This window comes from Dendropsophus ebraccatus, chromosome 14 (assembly GCF_027789765.1).
Source record: "Dendropsophus ebraccatus isolate aDenEbr1 chromosome 14, aDenEbr1.pat, whole genome shotgun sequence".
In the NCBI taxonomy this organism is placed as follows: domain Eukaryota; kingdom Metazoa; phylum Chordata; class Amphibia; order Anura; family Hylidae; genus Dendropsophus; species Dendropsophus ebraccatus.
The window spans coordinates 8,253,433-8,273,229 of record NC_091467.1 but is presented as its reverse complement, the minus strand read 5'-3'; the positions used below and the strand labels follow the sequence as shown (position 1 = coordinate 8,273,229).

Here is a 19,797-nt window from a genome sequence, read left to right as displayed (position 1 = left end):
TTTGAACGGTAGTGTATATATATATATATAATATATATATATATATATATATATGCAATTCTGTAATCTTTTCTGTACAGTCACTAGACTGATCGTTTTTTACTTTTTCTGGCAAATACCTAAACTAAAGCACTAAATGTATTCTGCTGCTTCATCTTCACATTTCCAGTTACTTTACAGAAATCTGCAGAGAATTGCACTAACATATATAGACTTGGATAGAATCATTCTATATGGATTGACTGATCACACACCGGCAGACTAGAGAGACCTGTAGTAGAATAAGGGTTTCCACTAAGGAATAAGCGAGGGATTTCTAGCTGAATCCATGCTTAATTTTACCTGTATTCCGTTTAAAATTCCACCCGTAAAAATAAAATATGTAATGTCCCATGGTGTTCAATGGGATTTCCGCTATGTTGGTCATACAGCGGAATTTATGCGTGGAATGTTCCGCCACGGATCCGCTTTCCGCCTAAAGAACTGACTTGCCAATTCTTTGGGCGGATTCCGCTACAGAAATGCCATAGAAGTCATTGGGGCTTTGAATTACCACTTTCCACTCGCATTCTGCTCAAATTCTGCTCCAAGGAAATTTCAAGCAGAAAATTTTCCTCCTCAATTCCTCGCCTATCACTCAGTGTGAACATACACTAATAGATTTGGGATTCACCAACTACACCACTGATCACACACTTTAAGCCAGGGTGCCGACTAGAGATGAGCGAACCGGGTTCGGGTTCGAGTCCATCTGAACCCGAACGTTCGGTATTTGATTAGCTGGGGCTGCTGAACTTGGATCAAGCTCTAAGGTTGTCTGGAAAACATGGATACAACCAATGACTATATCCATGATTTCCACATAGCCTTAGGGCTTTATCCAACTTCAGCAGCCACCGCTAATCACATGCCGAAAGTTCGGGTTCGGATGGACTCAAGCATGCTTCAGGTTCACTCATTTCTAGTTACTGTAAAAATCCTAATGACCTATAGGTGATGTCGACCATGATGACATCTTCTGTAAAATGGACATTCTGCCAAGTATACACCCAAGTCTAGCATCATAACCTTCAGGTCCTGCCTAATTTTTTTACTCATAGGTCACCAAGAACTTTCCAATAAGACCAATGGTTTTGAGCCACGCTAAAGTTGAAAATTAAAGGACAACTCCCACAAAGAATTTTTTTAGCTTATTTAACACACATTACAAAGTTATATAACTTTGTAATGTGGTTAAATACCCGGTCTGGCCCCCTTCCCCCACTTTCGGACCCCCGACCCCCCCGCCCGGAAGTTAAAGAATATATACATTACCTATTACGATCGTCATGGTCCTCTTCTCCCGGGCGGCATCTGGTGACGACGACGTCAGAGCCGGGGGGCGGTCCGGGTCTTCTTCCTCCTCGGCGTCTTCATACAGAGTGAATGGGACGGAAAAGGCTGCTGGTGCACATGCGCACCAGCAGCCTTTTCATTGGCTGGAGCGCATCACATGGCTTCCAGCTTCGTCAGCCCTGATTGGCTGAGGTTGCTGGAAGCCATGTGATGCGCTCCAGCCAATGAAAAGGCTGCCGATGCGCAAGCGCACTGGCAGCCTTTTCCATCCCCAGGACCCGGAAATCAGAGACATCGCTGGACGGCGGACGGCGGTGACGGTGAGGCGGACGGCGGCCGAATGGAGTGGCGATCGTCACCGGAGGGATGGTGAGTATGGTGTCTGTGTGTGTCTGGTTTTTTTTTTTGGGGGGGGGGGGGGGGGGGGTCCCGCGGGAGTTGTCCTTTAAAACGCATTGTGAACCCAGCCTTAGTAATCCACAGATATTTACTCCATGGTGACTGGTGGTATCTGCAACAATCAACAGTATTACATGTGGCCTCACGCTCCTGGTTGGGATATACTATTCTAGCTCTGCATCCACAGACTGTACAAGTTAAAGGGGAACTGCAGTGAAAAACTTTTTTTTCTCTTTTTCAAATCAAATGGTGTTAGAAAGTTATACAGATTTGTAAATTACTTCCAGTACTTATCAGCTTCTGTATGTCCTGCATGAAGTGGGGTATTTTTTCCAGTCTGACACAGTGATCTCTGCTGCCACCTCTGTCCATGTCAGGAACTGTCCAGAGCAGCAGCAAATCCCCATAGAAAACCTCTCCTGCTTTGGACAGTTCCTGACAAGGACAGAGGTGGCAGCAGAGATCACGGTGTCAGACTGGAAAGAATACACCCATTCCTGCAGGACATACATCAGCTGATAAGTATTAGAAGACTGGAGATTTTTAAATAGAAGTCATGTACAAATCTGTATGAAAATTCTAACACCAGCTGATTTAAGCACATTTTATTTTCACCAGAGTACCCCTTTAAGGCATTGTGCTGAATTCAGTGTAACACCTAATAGACCCCTAGAAAGAGAAGACAGAAAAGAGGATTGTAGGGAAGTCCAGATGACTGTAATTAAAGAGGTTATCCAGGATTTAAAAAAAAAAAGCACAGCTACTTTCTTACAGAAACAGCACCACCCGTCCTCAGGACGTACATCAGACATACAGACGTAAATCATGGTAAATAGAGTGTATGAAGGCACCTTGTCATGGCCACCTGCCTGCCCAAAGTAACACACCAGCAAAAAGTTGCTAAATTTTGTGTGCACTATAGGCAGTAGTAACTTGTGCCTACTCTCAGTTGCAGGGCATTACCTCAGGAATTAAAGGGATTCCTAAACGTACTTAAAATGCCTGTCTCCCAAAGATTAAGTTATTGGTAGGCAGCACTTTACGCTTGATCATCTTCTCCTCTCTGGTTCTCCATATTGCAAAAACCTTTCAGGCTTTGTTCACACATAGTAAAATAAAAGCAAAATACAGCTGTATTTTCAATGTAATAATGTGCTCTATTGAAGTGAATGAGGAACTGACCATCAGTGCACACACAGGAGAGAAAAACAGCTGCAATTAGTAAAACAATGAAGATGCTTGGTTTTTACAACCTGTTTTTGCAAAACAATTGCCTTTTTTTTACCTATTTTCACTCAAAATTACGCCCACATTTTGGTTTTATTTTACTGTGTGTCAACATAGCCTGAGCCTAGGTGCACACCATGTAAGAAAAGACGGCCGTCTAGAGATGAGCGAACCGGGTTCGGGTCCATCTGAACCGGGTTCGGGTCCATCCGAACCCGAACGTTCGGTATTTGATTAGCTGGGGCTGCTGATGTTGGATAAAGCTCTAAGGCTATGTGGAAATCATGGATACAGCCAATGACTATATCCATGTTTTCCACATAGCCTTAGGGCTTTATCCAACTTCAGCAGCCACCGCTAATCAAATGCCGAACGTTCGGGTTCGGATGGACTCAAGCATGCTCCAGGTTCGCTCATCTCTACGGCCGTCTATAATAATAACAGGTGTCATGCAAATAACGTCCAACATTTCACAAATAACAGAGGTTGTTTGCGCAATGACGGCTGTTATTATGAAAGACGGCTGTCCTTTTACATAGTGTGAGTTCAGCCTCTGGGTGCGTTCACACTATGGAATCCGCTCGGATAAGTTTTGGCGGATTCCGTCGCTTGTTCCCGTTCACGGCGGCGCGCATCTCCGCACCTGTGCTATAGACACCATTTTATGGCCGGGCGGATTCCGCCTTCTGCCGAAAGAACTGACATGACAATTCTTTCGGTGGAGTCTACAAGACGGGCAGATATGTGTGCGGCCATGAGTGGCGCAAGCGATGGAATCCGCTGAAACTTATCCACACGGATTCCGTAGTGTGAACCCACCCTAAGGGTCCTTTTACACGTACAGATAAATCGCTTCAGTGCTCCTTTAGCGAACTACAAGTGATGATTTTTTTCTTTTAAACAAGAGTTTAGATGATTGTAATTGCGTTTGTATATGTACAGTGGTGCCTTGGATTAGAAGCATAATTCGTTCCGGGGCTGCGCTTGTAATCCAAATCCACTCTTAAACCAAAGCAAATTTTCCAATAGGAAATCACTGATATGCAGACAATTGGTTTCACACCTAAAAAATAATGATTTATTACTCTTAATAACATGTAAAACAAAAGAAATGTGATATTATAAGTTACTGTACAGTAATAGAGAGGATGGGAAACACAAGGGCTGACAGAGACTGCAGGGAGCAGGAAGGAATGAGCAGGGCAGATGTGGGCACATACATGCAGCACTCTCTGTCCAGGGAGAGAGGGGTTACAGTTATGGAGAGATTACCCCCACAGTCCTGTCCCCTGATGTAAGCCCCAGCCTGAAGTGGATCTGCTATGATTTGGAAGGTGAGGGAGACTTCCTGGGTCAGAGTACAGTGCTGTAGACCCCGCTATGCAGACCATGCCCCTCCCCCACTCCCCTCCCACCCAGTACAGGGAGCTCTTACACCAAAGCAATGCTCTTAAACAAAGTAACAATTTTGAAAAAGCTCTTAAACCAAAACGCTCTTTAACCACACAATCCGGCTGCCGTACGTGGATAAAACATGTGTGGCCGTATGATTCTGCCCATAGAACTGCTACATTACTGAATGACAAAGTGATGCGGTCATATGTGATGGCATATGGGTCTGCATGCAGTAGCCGCATTGTATGACCTCATCCTATGTCTCCCAGTGAAACTCGTGGAATGAAGTACATTCGTGTCAGCAATGACATGAAATCTCCCCAGACATATGGCAAACATACCCCTGGACTCCCCCATCACCTGACGGAAGCCAAGGGATTGTCACTTTGCCCTTCGCTCAGAAGGTTTTCGTTAAGCGTTTCTATATTTTCCTGAATGGCAGAAACCTCTGGATGCCAAAAAAATAAGTAACGCAAAAAAACTGCAGAAATACAAAGCCTTGTTATGTGTAGTGTTGTCAGTTTAAATCCTGCACCCCTAAACTGGATCCTCTTTCTCACCTGGTACCTGAAGAACACTGTTCATCCCTAAGAGACACAGCTTATAGTGTCTGGGGGGGTGGGGGGGGCATATTTGCATCCGCATTACAGCCACAAATCAGAGATTACTGTGATACCATCAGTTCAGGATACTAGTGCTGCTACCCTGTTTCCCCAAAAATAAGGCATAGTAGAGGATTTACAGGATAGCTTAAAATAAGGCACCGCCTAAAAATAAGGCATCCCCTGAAAATAAGGCACCCCCCTGAAAATAAGGCATCCCCCGAAAATAAGGCATCCCCCTGAAAATAAGGCACCCACTAAAAATAAGGCACCCCCTGAAAATAAGGCACCCCCCCTGAAAATAAGGCACCCCCCCTGAAAATAAGGCACCCCCTGAAAATAAGGCATCCCCCTGAAAATAAGGAATCCCCTGAAAATAAGGCACCCCCTGAAAATAAGGCATCCCCTGAAAATAAGGCATCCCCCTGAAAATAAGGCCCCCCTGAAAATAAGGCATCCCCCTGAAAATAAGGCCCCCCTGAAAATAAGGCACCCCCCTGAAAATAAGGCATCCCCTGAAAATAAGGCACCTCCTGAAAATAAGGCAACCCCCTGAAAATAAGGCAACCCCCTGAAAATAAGGCATCCCCCTGAAAATAAGGCCCCCCCTGAAAATAAGGCACCCCTTGAAAATAAGGCATCCCCCTGAAAATAAGGCCCCCCCTGAAAATAAGGCACCCCTTGAAAATAAGGCTCCCCCCCTGAAAATTAGGCACCCCCTGAAAATAAGGCACCCCTTGAAAATAAGGCATCCCCCTGAAAATAAGGCCCCCCCTGAAAATAAGGCCCCCCCTGAAAATAAGGCATCCCCCTGAAAATAAGGCACCCCCCTGAAAATAAGGCACCCCTTGAAAATAAGGCCCCCCCCTGAAAATTAGGCACCCCCTGAAAATAAGGCACCCCTTGAAAATAAGGCATCCCCCTGAAAATAAGGCATCCCCCTGAAAATAAGGCAACCCCCTGAAAATAAGGCATCCCCCTGAAAATAAGGCACCCCTTGAAAATAAGGCCCCCCCTGAAAATAAGGCACCCCCTTGAAAATAAGGCACCCCCCTGAAAATAAGGCACCCCTTGAAAATAAGGCACCCCCCTGAAAATAAGATTCCACCAGTGTTATGTCTGGTTATGCTGGTTTGTGAACTACTGTACAGGATATAATTGATATAATTTTTTAGTTTAACAATAAGTGTGAATTCTCCATGGAAAAATAAGGCATCCCCGGAAAATAAGACATAGCGCATCTTTGGGAGCAAAAATTATTATAAGACACTGACTTATTTTTAGTAGTCCTAATACAAATGCCAAAATGTGCCCCTATAAATGTGAAATTATCAGCCTCCTAATCTTGCTGCTTGTAAGTGCTCTGAATATGATTTAATAGTAATGATTTAATGTAGGTGACCCCATACTGTACATAGGAGCTTTGGATAAAGATTTCAGGACTACTGTGTGCAGCGAGGGAACCAGACTGGTGAATTCACACAGGGAATAGGCTCATGTGAAGCTTCGTCTGTGATAAAGTATATGTCATCTAACGTATGCCCTGCAAAGGAGCAAAGGGTTAACAGGGCTGAGATGTATTTCTACATGCAGAGAATAAATACCATATTCTTCTTCTTCCCATTTACAGAGGATAAATCTATGACGTGCCACTTCAAGGGCTATATAAACAGCAGCTCCCTGCAGCCAGTGGTGCCATTTGCTGGTAGAGAGCGGCTGCCACAGCCCCTCCCATGTATTATATATAGAGATTCCTAAGGAGCCACCAGAGCTTAATGCAGCTCCTCCTTTCTTGCTGTGGGGAGGGAACTACATGAACAGCTGGGAAGACATTAGGAGAATTAAATTCACAGGCACGGGCTTTGAGAACCATCAGGCCTCCTTATGAGCTATAATACAGACAAAGTGCAATTACTGGAGAAGGGAATTAGGAAGCTTGGAAGGCGGACAGCGGGGGCGACTGCTGAAGACGCATTTTACCAGGCACCAGGTAACCAGTGACCGGCTGCGGTAATAGACAAAGCATGGCTTTTACCATGCTGCGATCCATGCCTGCCCATGTGATTTATCCGGATGTTAGTATGATGTCTGAGGATGAGGAGAACAGGAGCGAGAGCGACGCTTCAGATCAATCCTATGGCTGCTATGAAACTTCTGCAAAGAGGAGAAAGCTTCCTAGGAAGACTGGGCAGGTGGTGGTGGTGAAGCAGAGGCAGGCGGCCAATGCCAGAGAAAGAGACAGGACACAAAGTGTTAACACAGCCTTCACTGCCCTGCGCACCCTCATACCTACTGAACCGGTGGACAGAAAGCTCTCCAAAATAGAGACTCTGCGCTTAGCCTCCAGCTATATCTCCCACCTGGCCAATGTGCTTCTAATAGGTGAAGGATGTGAGGATGGACAGCCCTGCTTCAGTACAGTCTACAGGGCCAGAGATGAAGCAGAGGGCAAGCTGCCCCGCAGCATCTGCACCTTCTGCCTCAGCAACCAAAGGAAGGGGGTAAGTTGTGCCAAGACCAATTTCCTGAAGGGCTGCAGAGTGTGAGTGCGGCGGCTGCTGCGGAGTGTGAGCAAAGGACCTTTTCAAATGTGCAGCAATGTATATATGTGATATACAGATATCAATCAATGTATTGACAGTATAAAGTATCACAATGCTGACTTACTGGGCTTAGAGTCTGGGGCATTTAGACTTCTATGATTCCCATTATTTCCACAATTAATTGTCTCCCTTATTGAGCCAAAATCCTGATTCCGACAAGTGCAACAATCTTAATTAATCAGACAGTCTTTCCAATGTATAAAGGTTCCTTAGTCATTTGTTGGGATTCCATAGCTGTGTATCTGGGATCTCTGATCTGTCAAATTGTAATAGGAGCCACCATTATTTTTAGCAGTGAACCAGGTGTGTGCAAAAATCCTTTTACCTACTGTATGTTCAGTTCTTCTGTAATGATTGAGGCTTATTAAGTAAAAAAAGAAACCTTGTGTATGCCAGAAGTAACAATACAGCCCAACAGGGAATATAAACAGCAGCAGCGGTGGGGCTGCTCTGTTCTGTTTATCTGTTCCATTAGAATTAGAGAGGAGCGAAGCCAAATGATCGGCATTGGAATGTCGCTGCCTGGAGAAGGTGGATGCAGCCGGAGGACTGCCTGAAAAACATGGGTACAGCACAATCCTTGGGCTGCGTCCACCTTCTCTCAAATGCTGATTGTTCGGGTTCGTGCAAACCTGAACTTTCAGCAAGTTCGCTCATTGCAACGCCAGGGCTGAATCCATTACATGCAGAATATTAGCGGCACCTGATGGACCCCACTGACTCTTTAATGGAGTTCATTAAATTTCCTGTATAGTGTCCAGCAATTGTGACAGACTCTTCAACATATACCTACTGCAGGACTGTATATAATATATATTTACCTTAATGTATCACTTCTGAATGGTGAATTATTAATCACAAGAAAGTTCTTCGTACGATGAGAAGTTTCCAGCTAAGCAGCACTGAGGGCAGGCATTAGGTTATTGTTATCTGCTGGGGTATCTAGTAGGAGGAAGACTACCGTTTCACTTGACTATTACACAATGTCCAACAACATACGGTAACAATAGGAAGTAAAGGTGTTCAAGGCCAATTTTGGCCATCGGCTAGAGAAATGAGTTGCATTAGGCCTTCAGCCACATAAGCTATGGCGACCCCTCTGACCACGGCGCTTGAGGGAAGCTGTAATATGGTTTCTATATGTTTATATGAGAGTCAGAAAACCACAATAGCGGGAGTTTGGTTTATTCCTCTGGTTACTATTACATACAAATCCCTGGCTGCTTTCTGTAGTTTTTTTTATATTAACACATTTGTTTGCAATTGGCGCTGAGGTTCCAGAGTAAACGTCCTAACTCCTGTGTTTTTACAGCGTTAACATGCTAATGAAAGCAATCTGCAAGGCTGTGACGTCTGTCTAACCTGCTCATGCCTTCATTTGTTTAATATCATTGATTACTATGTAAATCTGTGTGTGTGTGTGTATATGTATGTGTATATATATATATATATATATATATATATATATATATATATATATATATATATATATATATATATATATAAATAATTAGTGTGTTTTTGTATTGCATCTGTTGCATTGTGTCATAGTCAGCTATGCTTTTTACAATACCCATGAGGCAAATGTATATTAAAAGACCACCTGTGGCACACATCTGCCCATGACTGTCTATAGTCATGGTAGATGTATACGTCAGCAGAGTAACACGTGGAGCCTGAAGCTGGCCTCTCATATGACAATTTAGTCATCGATGACGATCCAATTGATATGTCCATGATGTCCAAAACTTTTTTGTATAGAATAAAATCTTTTAATCTACTGATAAATGCTACAGCTATATAAGAAATGTAGACACAGTCACATGATGATGGGATCTGCAACAGCGGATTAGCGATGAGATCCGGCTCATTGCAAATTATATCTGCTGTATATAGGGGAACTACTCATGCTATATATAGCTGAAGATATATTAGCATTGTCCAGGGCTGACCAGATGACAATAACCTAGGACTGATGTCATTGCTGACACAGTCTCCTCTTCTCAATGAACTTTGGAAACTACCAGAGGGGCAGGAAAATGTAAGAAAACATACTGTAAACATCTGCTATAGACAATGTGCACTAACAATCAACTGTCTTCACAGGCCACAAGAAGAGAACACACTGGGAACTGCCTGAAAGTGCGAGGACTCAACACGTTACGCATCCCCCAGAGATGATCTGTGCCTGAATCACAAAACGGAACTGAAAAGTTACAGGGCCTGATAAATTTTATTTTCTATGCAAAATAGAAGATGGCTCAGACACCCCACAGATGGCAAAGGGAAGTTTCCAGAATATCAGTCGAAGCTGGTCCCATCTGGATGCCAATGTACGCAGGACGTCCTGAAAAAGGGCGATGGGCACAATCAACTCTGTGTACAGTTGGCCTATGGTGGGGAGGGGAAGCACCATCACAGTGGTTTGGACTATAACCTTTGGGTGGTGAACCTTAAGATCAGGACTGCATCAAGTAAATATCTGTACATATTTTCAACAAATTTATAGATTTTTAATTAAAATAACATTATTTTAATTTGTGTTTTATTTTGTAAATTTGCATGAGCAAAGGTTTGTGAACGTGTCTGTGTATTTGTGTCTGCCCATTATCAGATACACCTATACGGAGATATAACCGCTGATATTTTCTATTTGTTGCTTTTATGTTCATTACTTCTATTACATTACTATTCCAGCATTATTTTAGAAGAGACTTACACGACCGAACTTAGGGCACAAGTGTCAAACCCAGGCCCTCCAGCTGTTACAAAACAACCATTCCCATCATATCTGGGTAGTCAAAGCTAAATCTGTGGCTATCCAGGAATCATGGGAATTGTAGTTTTGCAACAGCTGTAGGTCCTGCGTTTGACGCCCCTTTCCTAGGGAGTCCTTATTTTATGTATAAAGATAAAGTTTACAAACCTAGAGCCATGAATCCCAACTTGCAAAAATCTGTTTCTTGTTAGACCTCATTAATTCAAAATAGGGAAACCAGAGCAGCCGGGCAAGTAGAGTGAAAAGAGTCAAAGTGTGTCCGCTTCCTACAAAGGGTTTCATGGAAGTGATTTGGGTTCCGTCTCCTTCTAGTCCATACTGCAACTTTACTGTTTAAAAAGGGGTATTCCACTTAAGTAAAATACATTTTAAATCATCCCCCCTCCTGGAGACTAACAATATATATTCCACAAATGTCATTACCTTTGCTGTCTCCTTCCCCCAGTTCTGATCCTGCTGCTTTCTGCTGAAGATACAGAGAACTGCGTGTGAGCTGTTCACTCTGTCTCCCCCTCCTCCCCCCTCCCTTTTGAGACGCCTCATGTGAACAATGTCCAGCCGGAAATTTCTGCACTCTGTGAGGTTGGAAGGGTTAATCACAGTAAAGTCACAAGTAACTTGACCTTAGATTAACTCTCCTGCATTACACAGAGCAGAAACCCCGGCCAAGGAAACTGATTACATGAGCCGTCTCTGAAGGTAGGAGGGAGAGACAGAGAGAACAGCTCAGAACTGGGGGGAGGAGGGAGAGACAAAGGGGGACATGTATCAAGCAGTGTACCTTGTGCTCCTTAGTATTTTTTGGCGTAAGTGTGATGTGCGCAGCCCTTCGTCAGATTTACTAAACAGTGTAGCTCGGTGTATGTGTGAATATGACAGCTTACTCCAGTTTTTTGCCTTCTTGACATTTGTGGGCGTGGTTATCCGTAAGAATATTCTCAGCCGGGATTTATCATGTGAGAATTTTGAAATTTTCGCATTTTCGTTCGCATCTGTACTCCAGTCCCAGGGTAGCGGAACTTTTTTAACCAGGGTCAATTCATGAATACCTGCAGTAAAATGCACAGCGCCAGGGAAGCTATAGCAGGTGATTTATGAACCAACATGTGAATGTTCATAAATACCTTACTAGGCTGCAAACATATAAGCCAGTGCACAGTGCTAAAAATATTCGCAAAAAAAGGTGCAAATGATAAATGTCCCCCAAAGAGAACAGCTCACACACAGTTCTGTCTTTTTAGCAGAAAGCAGCAGCTCAGAACTGGGGGAAGGGGACAAATAAGGTAATGACATGTATGGAATAAATTGTTAGTCTCCAGGAGGAAGGATGATTCAACATGTACTTTACCCATGTTAATATTACTGTTCTCCCAACCTTTGGCTCTACGGCTGTTGCAAAATTAGAACTCCCATAATACACGGGCAGCCTTTTTGGCTTTCAGCTGTCCAGGCAGTATTGGCTATACTTCTTCAAAGGGGTTATCCAGGATTAAAAAAAAAAACATGGCTGCTTTCCTCCAGAAACAGAACCACCTTCTCCTCATTTTGGGTGCAGTTTGCAGCTCAGTTCCATTGAAGTGAATAAGGGTCCATTTACACAGAAAGATGATCTGACAAAGATTTGAAGCCAAAGCCAGAAACAGACTATAAACAGGGAACAGGTCATAAAGGAAAGCCTGAGATTTTTCCTCTTTTCAAATCCATTTCTGGCTTTGGCTTCAAATCTTTGGCAGATAATCTGTCAGATAATCTTTCTGTGTAAATGGACCCTTAAGATGAATTGTAATACCGCACACAACCTGAGGGCCGGGTGCTGGTGTTTCTGCAAGAAAGAAGCTGTGCTTTTCTAATCCTAGATAACCCATATAATCCAGCATCAAATATTCCCCAAATTCTAAGGGTATTTTTAGTTGTTTTTTTTTTTTTAAAAAGAGAATTGCAATAAAGTCTTTATAGTATGAAGTTCATAGAGTAAACAAGACAGAAAAGAGGTGATTGTCGCAAACTGCACCATCATATACAAAGGACACCTGCAAAAATGTATACCATGCATTATACTTTTTCACAATGGCAACCTATGGATATGCCCCTATCTGTCACAGGCCTCCATCAGACATGTCATGGTTGTATGGTAAATCTCTGTACACAAAGCCATAAGGATCCCAGACAGTTTATACTCAAGTCGGCCAAACCCAAAGCTGGTGGGGGGTTTGGACTACAATATAAGGTGTATGGGGGAACCTCCCGACTCTACAAATGATGTCGATTGAGAGAAGGGTTAGACATGCTGGAGTTTTGCTGCCTGTCCCTTTTGTTCTCAGCTGTCGGGCTATGACTTACCCCTCGCTTCCCTACAGCGAACCATCAACGATCAGCTGTGACAAACGTTCATGTGTATGGGGAGGCTGGGAAAGATCATTCGGCCGACAGCTATTGAAGATGTTGATTTACGTTGGTAATGATGATTAATATTATTGGTATTGTTCTAGTATTTAAGCACCTACCTAAGAATGAAACGTGTTATGTTGTAGATATTTTCTATACTGATCACAGCAAATAAGCTTATATGTCATATATTCACACATTTTTTTCCGGGGGGTAATATGCTGAAGATAGAATTAGGTGTACATCAAAATCATGGTACATTATACAAACCTGCCAGCCGTGCATTTCTGCATGTAATATGCGCCCCTAGGCAGGGCCTCACGGCAGTTGGGCTAACTTTCCTGTAGGGTAGCTTCACACGTACCGTATCGCATCCGCACTGTCAAATTTGCTGCGGATCTGCAGAAAATCCGCTGCGATACAGTACGTGTGAAGCTACCCTTAAGGGAAAGGGGGCCCATCTGTGGCAAAGCCCCGCCTATATGACACTCTTCACTGATTAAATGAAATTATTTTAGAGCAGACAAGACACAGACAAGTGTTACACAGGTATATATCGAATGTGCAGCGTCAAAGCTTGTGGATGGTGCGGAGAACTGCACATAGAGTAAGGGGGTGACAGTATCACTTTAAGAGAATAATGAAGGTAATACTATAAGAGCACACTAGATGGACCAGGTGGTCTTTTTCTGCTGACAATCTTCTATCTTTTAACTCTGCATAGCTGTAACTTTACCAAAAACAAACCATGAGCTAAGACGCTTTAAAACAGGCTAAACGTTAGGCACATGGGCGCTCCTAGGAACGCTCAGTAATGATAATCAAACAGCATTCGTCAGCTTACTGACCCTTTTGTGTGACCGCTTAAATTACTATTGTGGTCCACATATCGCCCTGTGTAAAGGCATACGAGGCTGGTACTAATAGATTTAATAGGTCGTACACTTAATAAAGCCTTGTAAAGGATCTGTAGACCAACAGCGATCAGTGAGATCAATGCTCATTATGCTGTGCCCATTGGCTGGTATAAAAAAAAGACCTTATCTTAGGGTATGCAAAAGGACAAAAAAAAGCAGCGCAGAGCTCAGGACTACCAAACAGCACCTCAGACCTGAGCTTCTTAGAGGTGGTGAATAGAGATGAGCGAACCGGGTTCGGGTTCGAGTCCATCCGAACCCGAACGTTCGGCATTTGATTAGTGGTGGCTGTTGAACTTGGATAAAGCCCTAAGGTTGTCTGGAAAACATGGATACAGCCAATGACTATATCCATGTTTTCCACATAGCCTTAGGGCTTTATCCAAGATCAGCAGCCACCGCTAATCAAATGCCGAAAGTTCAGGTTCGGATCGACTTGAGTATGCTCCAGGTTCGCTCATCTCTAGTGGTGAATACTGGAGTTAATAGCAGTCACACCTTAAGGCTGGTGTCTGTACAATTCACACCAGCCAGTACAGCAGTACGGGCCAGATGAACTTCACTTCTTTTGATTTGGAATGCAGGCGCATTCGGGTGTGCCTACATTTCAAATGTCCATAGAAGGGATGGTCGAACCTGCCGAGGTTCGGGTTCGTACGAACCCAAACTCTCGCCAATGATTCCCGCTGTCTGCCCGCTCCGTGGAGAGGGTGGATACAGCGGGAGGACCGCCTGGAAAACTGGGATACAGCAGTAGCCATAGGCTGTATCCCAGTTTTCCAGGCGGTCCTTCCGCTGTATCCACCCGCTGCACGGATCGGCCAGACAGCGGGAATCTGATGCCGAGCGTTCGGGTTCATACGAACCCAAACTTCGGCAGGTTTGGACCATCCTTAGTCCATAGCCGACAATGTAAAGTGTGGCCTGAGACGCACTTTACATTGTCTGCACTGTCAGTTTTGTGTGGCCGCTATTCAATGAATAGTGGCCGCACAAAACTAACACGTCAGTTTTCTATGTGGCCGCACGGAATTCTGGCCAGAGTGTATACAGAGTGTATACACTCCGGCCGGAATTCCTTAGGACACAATGTTATTTTAAATTTCAATAAATTGTGTCGGTTGTTGAAAAGGACGTTATTTATTGTAAATTTACATTGTGTGAACTTAGCCTTATGGTACATTCACACATGCAGTGTTTCCACTATCAACGCCATGCAGCTGAAAACTATGTATGTGTGAATGTACCCTAGGGTTGTTCAGCATTACAGAAATAATGGCCAGTCCTGTAATGTCCTAAGGACTGGCCATCGATCTGAGACTAGAGGGGTGGGACTCCCAGTCTCCCGACAATCAGCTGATGATGTGTGCTGAAGCCAATGTTTCTTCTGCTAAGGCCTAATTCCCACATTCCGTGCACGGTCTGTAAATACAGACGATGTGCGGCAGAATGGCGTTCAGAGCTTCCACCATCATCATTCATCATAGATTTAAACAGTTTGGGTGCTCCCGGCATTATAATGTATGATGATGCTGGGAGCTCCGAACTCTGTTTCTCAGCACAACCTCAGTATTTACAACTGTGAACAGAACGTGTAAATAAGGTCTTATACTACTGTGCTATAATGGCTGTGAATGGCAGTACTCTAGTCACTCTATGCTCATGTGTAACGCCTGGAGTCGTGGATCCACTGAACCGTCACTAGCGATGGCACTAACCGCACCAGGGAGCGGAGTCTAAGGGGCCGCTGGTTTTCACCAGAGCCCGCCGCAAGGCGGGATGGGCTTGCTGCGGCAGGCGACCCCCAGGTCGCTACCCCTGGCTTGGTTGCTAGTGACAGCAGGCGAGGCGTGACAGGAGATAGTGCAGGCAGAGGTCTTTAGGCGTAACCGCAGGTGGCAGACAGTACTCAGGAACAATGGGTTAAGCAGCGGACAGGGGCTAGGGACCGGGTCAGCGGACAGGAACTAGGAACAAGGACTGAGGTCAGGAACAACAGGGAGCTGGGCCAAACGCTATGGGAAGCATGTAGAAGCTCCAACACCTGTGGTGGGGCAGGGCTGGAATTTATAGGAGAGTGTGATAGTGCAAGAACCAATTAGGGGCGGACTGCCCCTTTAACTCTGAGACAGCTGGCGCGCACCCTAGGAGGCGGGGACGCATGCGCCGGCCGAGGTGAGGCGCCCCCAGGGGCCAAAGTGGCAGCAGCGCCGGGTCCCTGCATGTGGACACCGGCGGCTGCAGAACTAGGTGAGGGGATGCGGCGGCGGTCCGGAGCGCGGGACGCCGCCGCAGCCCGGACATCATGGTCTTTATCATGGACAGTCTCAACCTTTCCACATTCTCTTTGGGGACCACAGCCAGAATGCAATAGTTTTTTTTGTGTCACCAGGATTTATGGTTTACAGAAAACCACTGTGGGATTTTCCTCATGTATTCACAAGCAGGATAGCTATACAAAGACGTATACAGCCTCAGACCACAGCTAAGAAAATGTGTACCCAGTGTTTTCCCTATGGGTGTCCATAAAGGTATTGGTAAAACTAATCCAGCATGCTATTTTAATGGTTAAATTACATTTTCTATAACCATTTCTTAAATAACAAACAAAGATATGGTAAATTCCCTCTGAAGCAGACCTGTCAGGTGAATGTGTGTCTCATGTAAGAACAGCACAATATGTAGATGTTAGGCTGGGTTCACACTACGTTTTTGCAATCCGTTTTTTAAACTAATGAAAAAAAACGGATGCAACTGTGTGCATCTGTTTTGATCCGTTATTCCATTGACTTCCATTATAACAAAAAGTTTATCAAAACGGATCCGTTTTTTAGCTTACACAAAATCTTTTTTTTTTTTTTTTTATAATGGAAGTCAATTAAAAAAAACTGATCAAAATGGATGCACACAATTGCATCCGTTTTTTGCAAAAAAAAAATGGATTGCAAAAACGTAGTGTGAAACGAGCCTTACTGCAAGGTCGGCTCCCACATGGCAGATGACAAAAAAGTACCACAGCTGTACAAGGTATCTCACAGCTATCCTGCCATGTTACTGTAGAGGCTAACCTCCTTAGAGTAGAGAAATCTCATTAAGATCAAGGGAACAAAAAAAAACAATAGCTAGAGATATTAGATTGTGAGCCCACTGGGGGAAGTAAATGGTGGCAATCTCTGTCAAGCATTGTGAATATGATGGAGTGTGTGACTATATCTTATATATAAATATTGTTCTACCACACAAACATCATACTTTTTATGTGCTAGTAAAAGAGCTTGAAAAGACCAGGTTTATCATGGTGGAATATGCACATATTCAGTTCTATGGATTCGGGTAACGGTTGGAACTGCTTTTACCTGGACTACCCCTTTAAGGCTGCGTTCACACTACGTATATTTCAGTCAGTATATGTATATTTCAGTCAGTATATTTCAGTCAGTATTGCAACCAAAACCAGGAGTGGATTAAAAACACAGAAAGGCTCTGTTCACACAATGTTGAAATTGAGTGGATGGCTGCCATTTAATGGCAAATATTTGCTGTTATTTTAAAACAACGGCTGTTATATTGAAATAATGGCCGTTATTTACTGTTATATGGCCGCCATCCACTCAATTTCATCATTGTGTGAACAGAGCCTTTCTGTGTTTTTAATCCACTCCTGGTTTTGGTTGCAATGCTAACTGAAATATACAGACTGAAATATACGTAGTGTGAATGCAGCCTTATAAAGGTGATGACTTGACAGTGTTTTTTGCTTATGTCCAATCTGTACTCAGCTCAATGAATATAGATATATTAAGGGGGGGGGGGATTTATGAAGAGCACTGTACTTCATTTTCCCCAGCCGAATTCAATAAGAGGGGGCCGGCACTGCACCCGATGCAACAAATCTACATCTGTTTCCAGCAGGTGTAGATTTTAATCATGATTTATGTCTTGGGGCATGTGTTAATCATGATAAATAAGGCAGTGGAGGCTATGCCTCCTCCCCGCCTTGCCGTGCCCCCCCCCCAATCGGGTGAGCGGGCGATACTGCAGGCGTACGCCAGGGGGAAGGGACAAATCTGCACCTTCTCCCTGGTGTATGCCCCAGACGTAAGTTTCATAAATGTCCCCTACAGACTCCAATATTGTCTTACTAAGAATTATAGTCAGTGTTCAATACATGGTCAGCGGTTCTATTTGTGTACACATTTGATTCACCCCAAATCCTGTGAGCAGAGGAACATTATGGTCCTCAGGAGGATATCGCTATGCTTGTGGGAATGGGCTGGAACCCTTCCTACAGTAATGACATGTAAAGCCAAGAGCTTGAGTAACTCAGCCAAGGACTTAGCTAGAGCTGGATTATGATGGTAGTGTCTACGTGACTTACGTGGAAAAGCAGAAAAGTGTGATATATGAATGCAGAATTATTGGTTTAACAAAATTAATAATGACATAACACTCCGGCTGTGGTTTGTGTTTGCTGTATATGTTGTATATTCAGTGCATGTAAGGTTTAGCATCTCTGTAACATACATTTATATTATTTATATTGCTATTTTCACATTTTCCTACCTGGAAAATCTTCTGTGCGTTAAAACTTGTGGTCGCAGCTTTCTAGCATTAAACGGCAATTGTGACCTCTATAAATTCACTGGTGGGAAAATGAAGAGCGAATCAATACATAAAATAAAAATGAAAAAGAGTGAGAAATGAAAACACATGGCTTTTCAGTATGATACAATATGCTATTAATGTCCAGTCGGTGGGGTTCTACAGCTCTGACACCTGCCAATCGCTAGAATAAAGTGTCAGAAATTGTCAGGAATCAGCAGTAGCCTGGTCTGAACTGGGCCTGGTGTTTTGCTTTTGTGTGCCACACCCGATTGCTTCTCAGCTTCTGGCAATGCAGGAGTTAAGCTGAGAAGCTTCTGGACTTGATTTTGCACCTGTCTTATCTCTGTGATTGATGGGTCCCTCTGCCTGTCTGTAACCTGGAAGATCAGAGCGCTGGTCCAATGGGGATCCACACCGGGCTCTTGGTCAGCATAAATCAAAGCTGGGACTGAGTCCCAGCGCTGGCTATTTAGATTAACATCCGGATCCCAGCTATACCTTGTCTATTCCTGCGCTCCCCATCCTAACTCCCTCTGCTTGCTCATCTGTGTTACTGACCTCTGGCTTTGACTTTTGACTATCCGACTTCTACTTGTTTTGTACTGCGCTGCCTGCTTGGTTTTTGACTTTGCCTGTTCGACTATTCTATATTGTGTTTGTACGTCTGTCTTGTTCTGTGTTGCACGTACTCAGTATAGGGAACTTCTTCATGGTTGTCCACGGCCGCCTAGGGCTGATTAAGACAAGCAGGTAGGGACAGTTGGTGGGTTCAGCATCAGGACTGTTGTGTCTTGTCCCTGCCTCCCCTGTCCTGACAGAAATGCTAGAAAATCCAGGGATCTCTTTGGCTCCCACTGGGAATTTTGCAGGGGCCCCATGGTTGGCAAATGACTATTATTTCCTAGTGCCGCTGGCTGAGCTGTCAGACCCATTAAACACTATAACTTACCCTAGTGATATAAGAAAAGCCTTTTAAATGGGCAACTAAAATGACACTGGTGGTATATTACAGTGGCTCTTCTTGGTATTTGTGGGGGGTTCCAACTCTGGTATTCCCAAAAAGCAAACATCAATAGCATATTCTAAAGTTGTCTTTTTCAAAATACCTCTTTTTAACCCATACTGTGGTGTCCCACTACTGGTGTTTCTTTCTCTTCTACACACGTTTCAAAAAGTTCTCACTTCAGGTAAAGTGGTGGATGAGGTATTTTCCCCACTAGGTGTCAAGTGTTTCTTATATGCTTTTGTATTTGTATGTATTGCACATTAGAAGGAAGTCATGGGTCAATGATTTTGTACCAGGTGATACATGCTGACCATAAGGAAGTGCTCTTTTCTTCCGTCCTATCCTCTTTCTCCTACACACACTTATCCCCACCACTCACAGGCAGGCACACAAAGTCCCCTGTAGTAGGAGTTTCACTGGTGGAGGAAGAACAGGTTAGTTCTACCTAGATTTTCAGTGAGCGAGGACACAAAAGACAACCATTCCTGCAGAAGCTAAGCCAGGGCCTGGCTAATGCCAGGACCCATGTCAGGGAGGAAGTAAG

At 44.0% G+C, this 19,797-nt stretch overlaps 2 protein-coding genes across 5 annotated transcripts in view; one reads left to right on the top strand and one right to left on the bottom strand.

Moving 5' to 3' along the window:
- FAM110A (family with sequence similarity 110 member A) overlaps positions 1-19,797 on the bottom strand; it is a 218,088-nt gene that overhangs the window by 190,618 nt on the left and 7,673 nt on the right. For all 4 annotated transcript variants that reach the window (XM_069952182.1, XM_069952183.1, XM_069952184.1 and 1 more), the window contains exon 2: positions 18,206-18,284. The gene's annotated coding sequence lies outside the window, so the exon portion shown is untranslated. The remainder of the gene's footprint in view (positions 1-18,205; positions 18,285-19,797) is intronic.
- Positions 6,750-10,040, top strand: TCF15 (transcription factor 15). Its single transcript, XM_069952857.1, has 2 exons — positions 6,750-7,459; positions 9,668-10,040. Exons 1-2 carry the CDS (start codon positions 6,983-6,985, stop codon positions 9,740-9,742), a joined length of 552 nt encoding a protein of 183 aa, XP_069808958.1. The 5' UTR covers positions 6,750-6,982; the 3' UTR covers positions 9,743-10,040.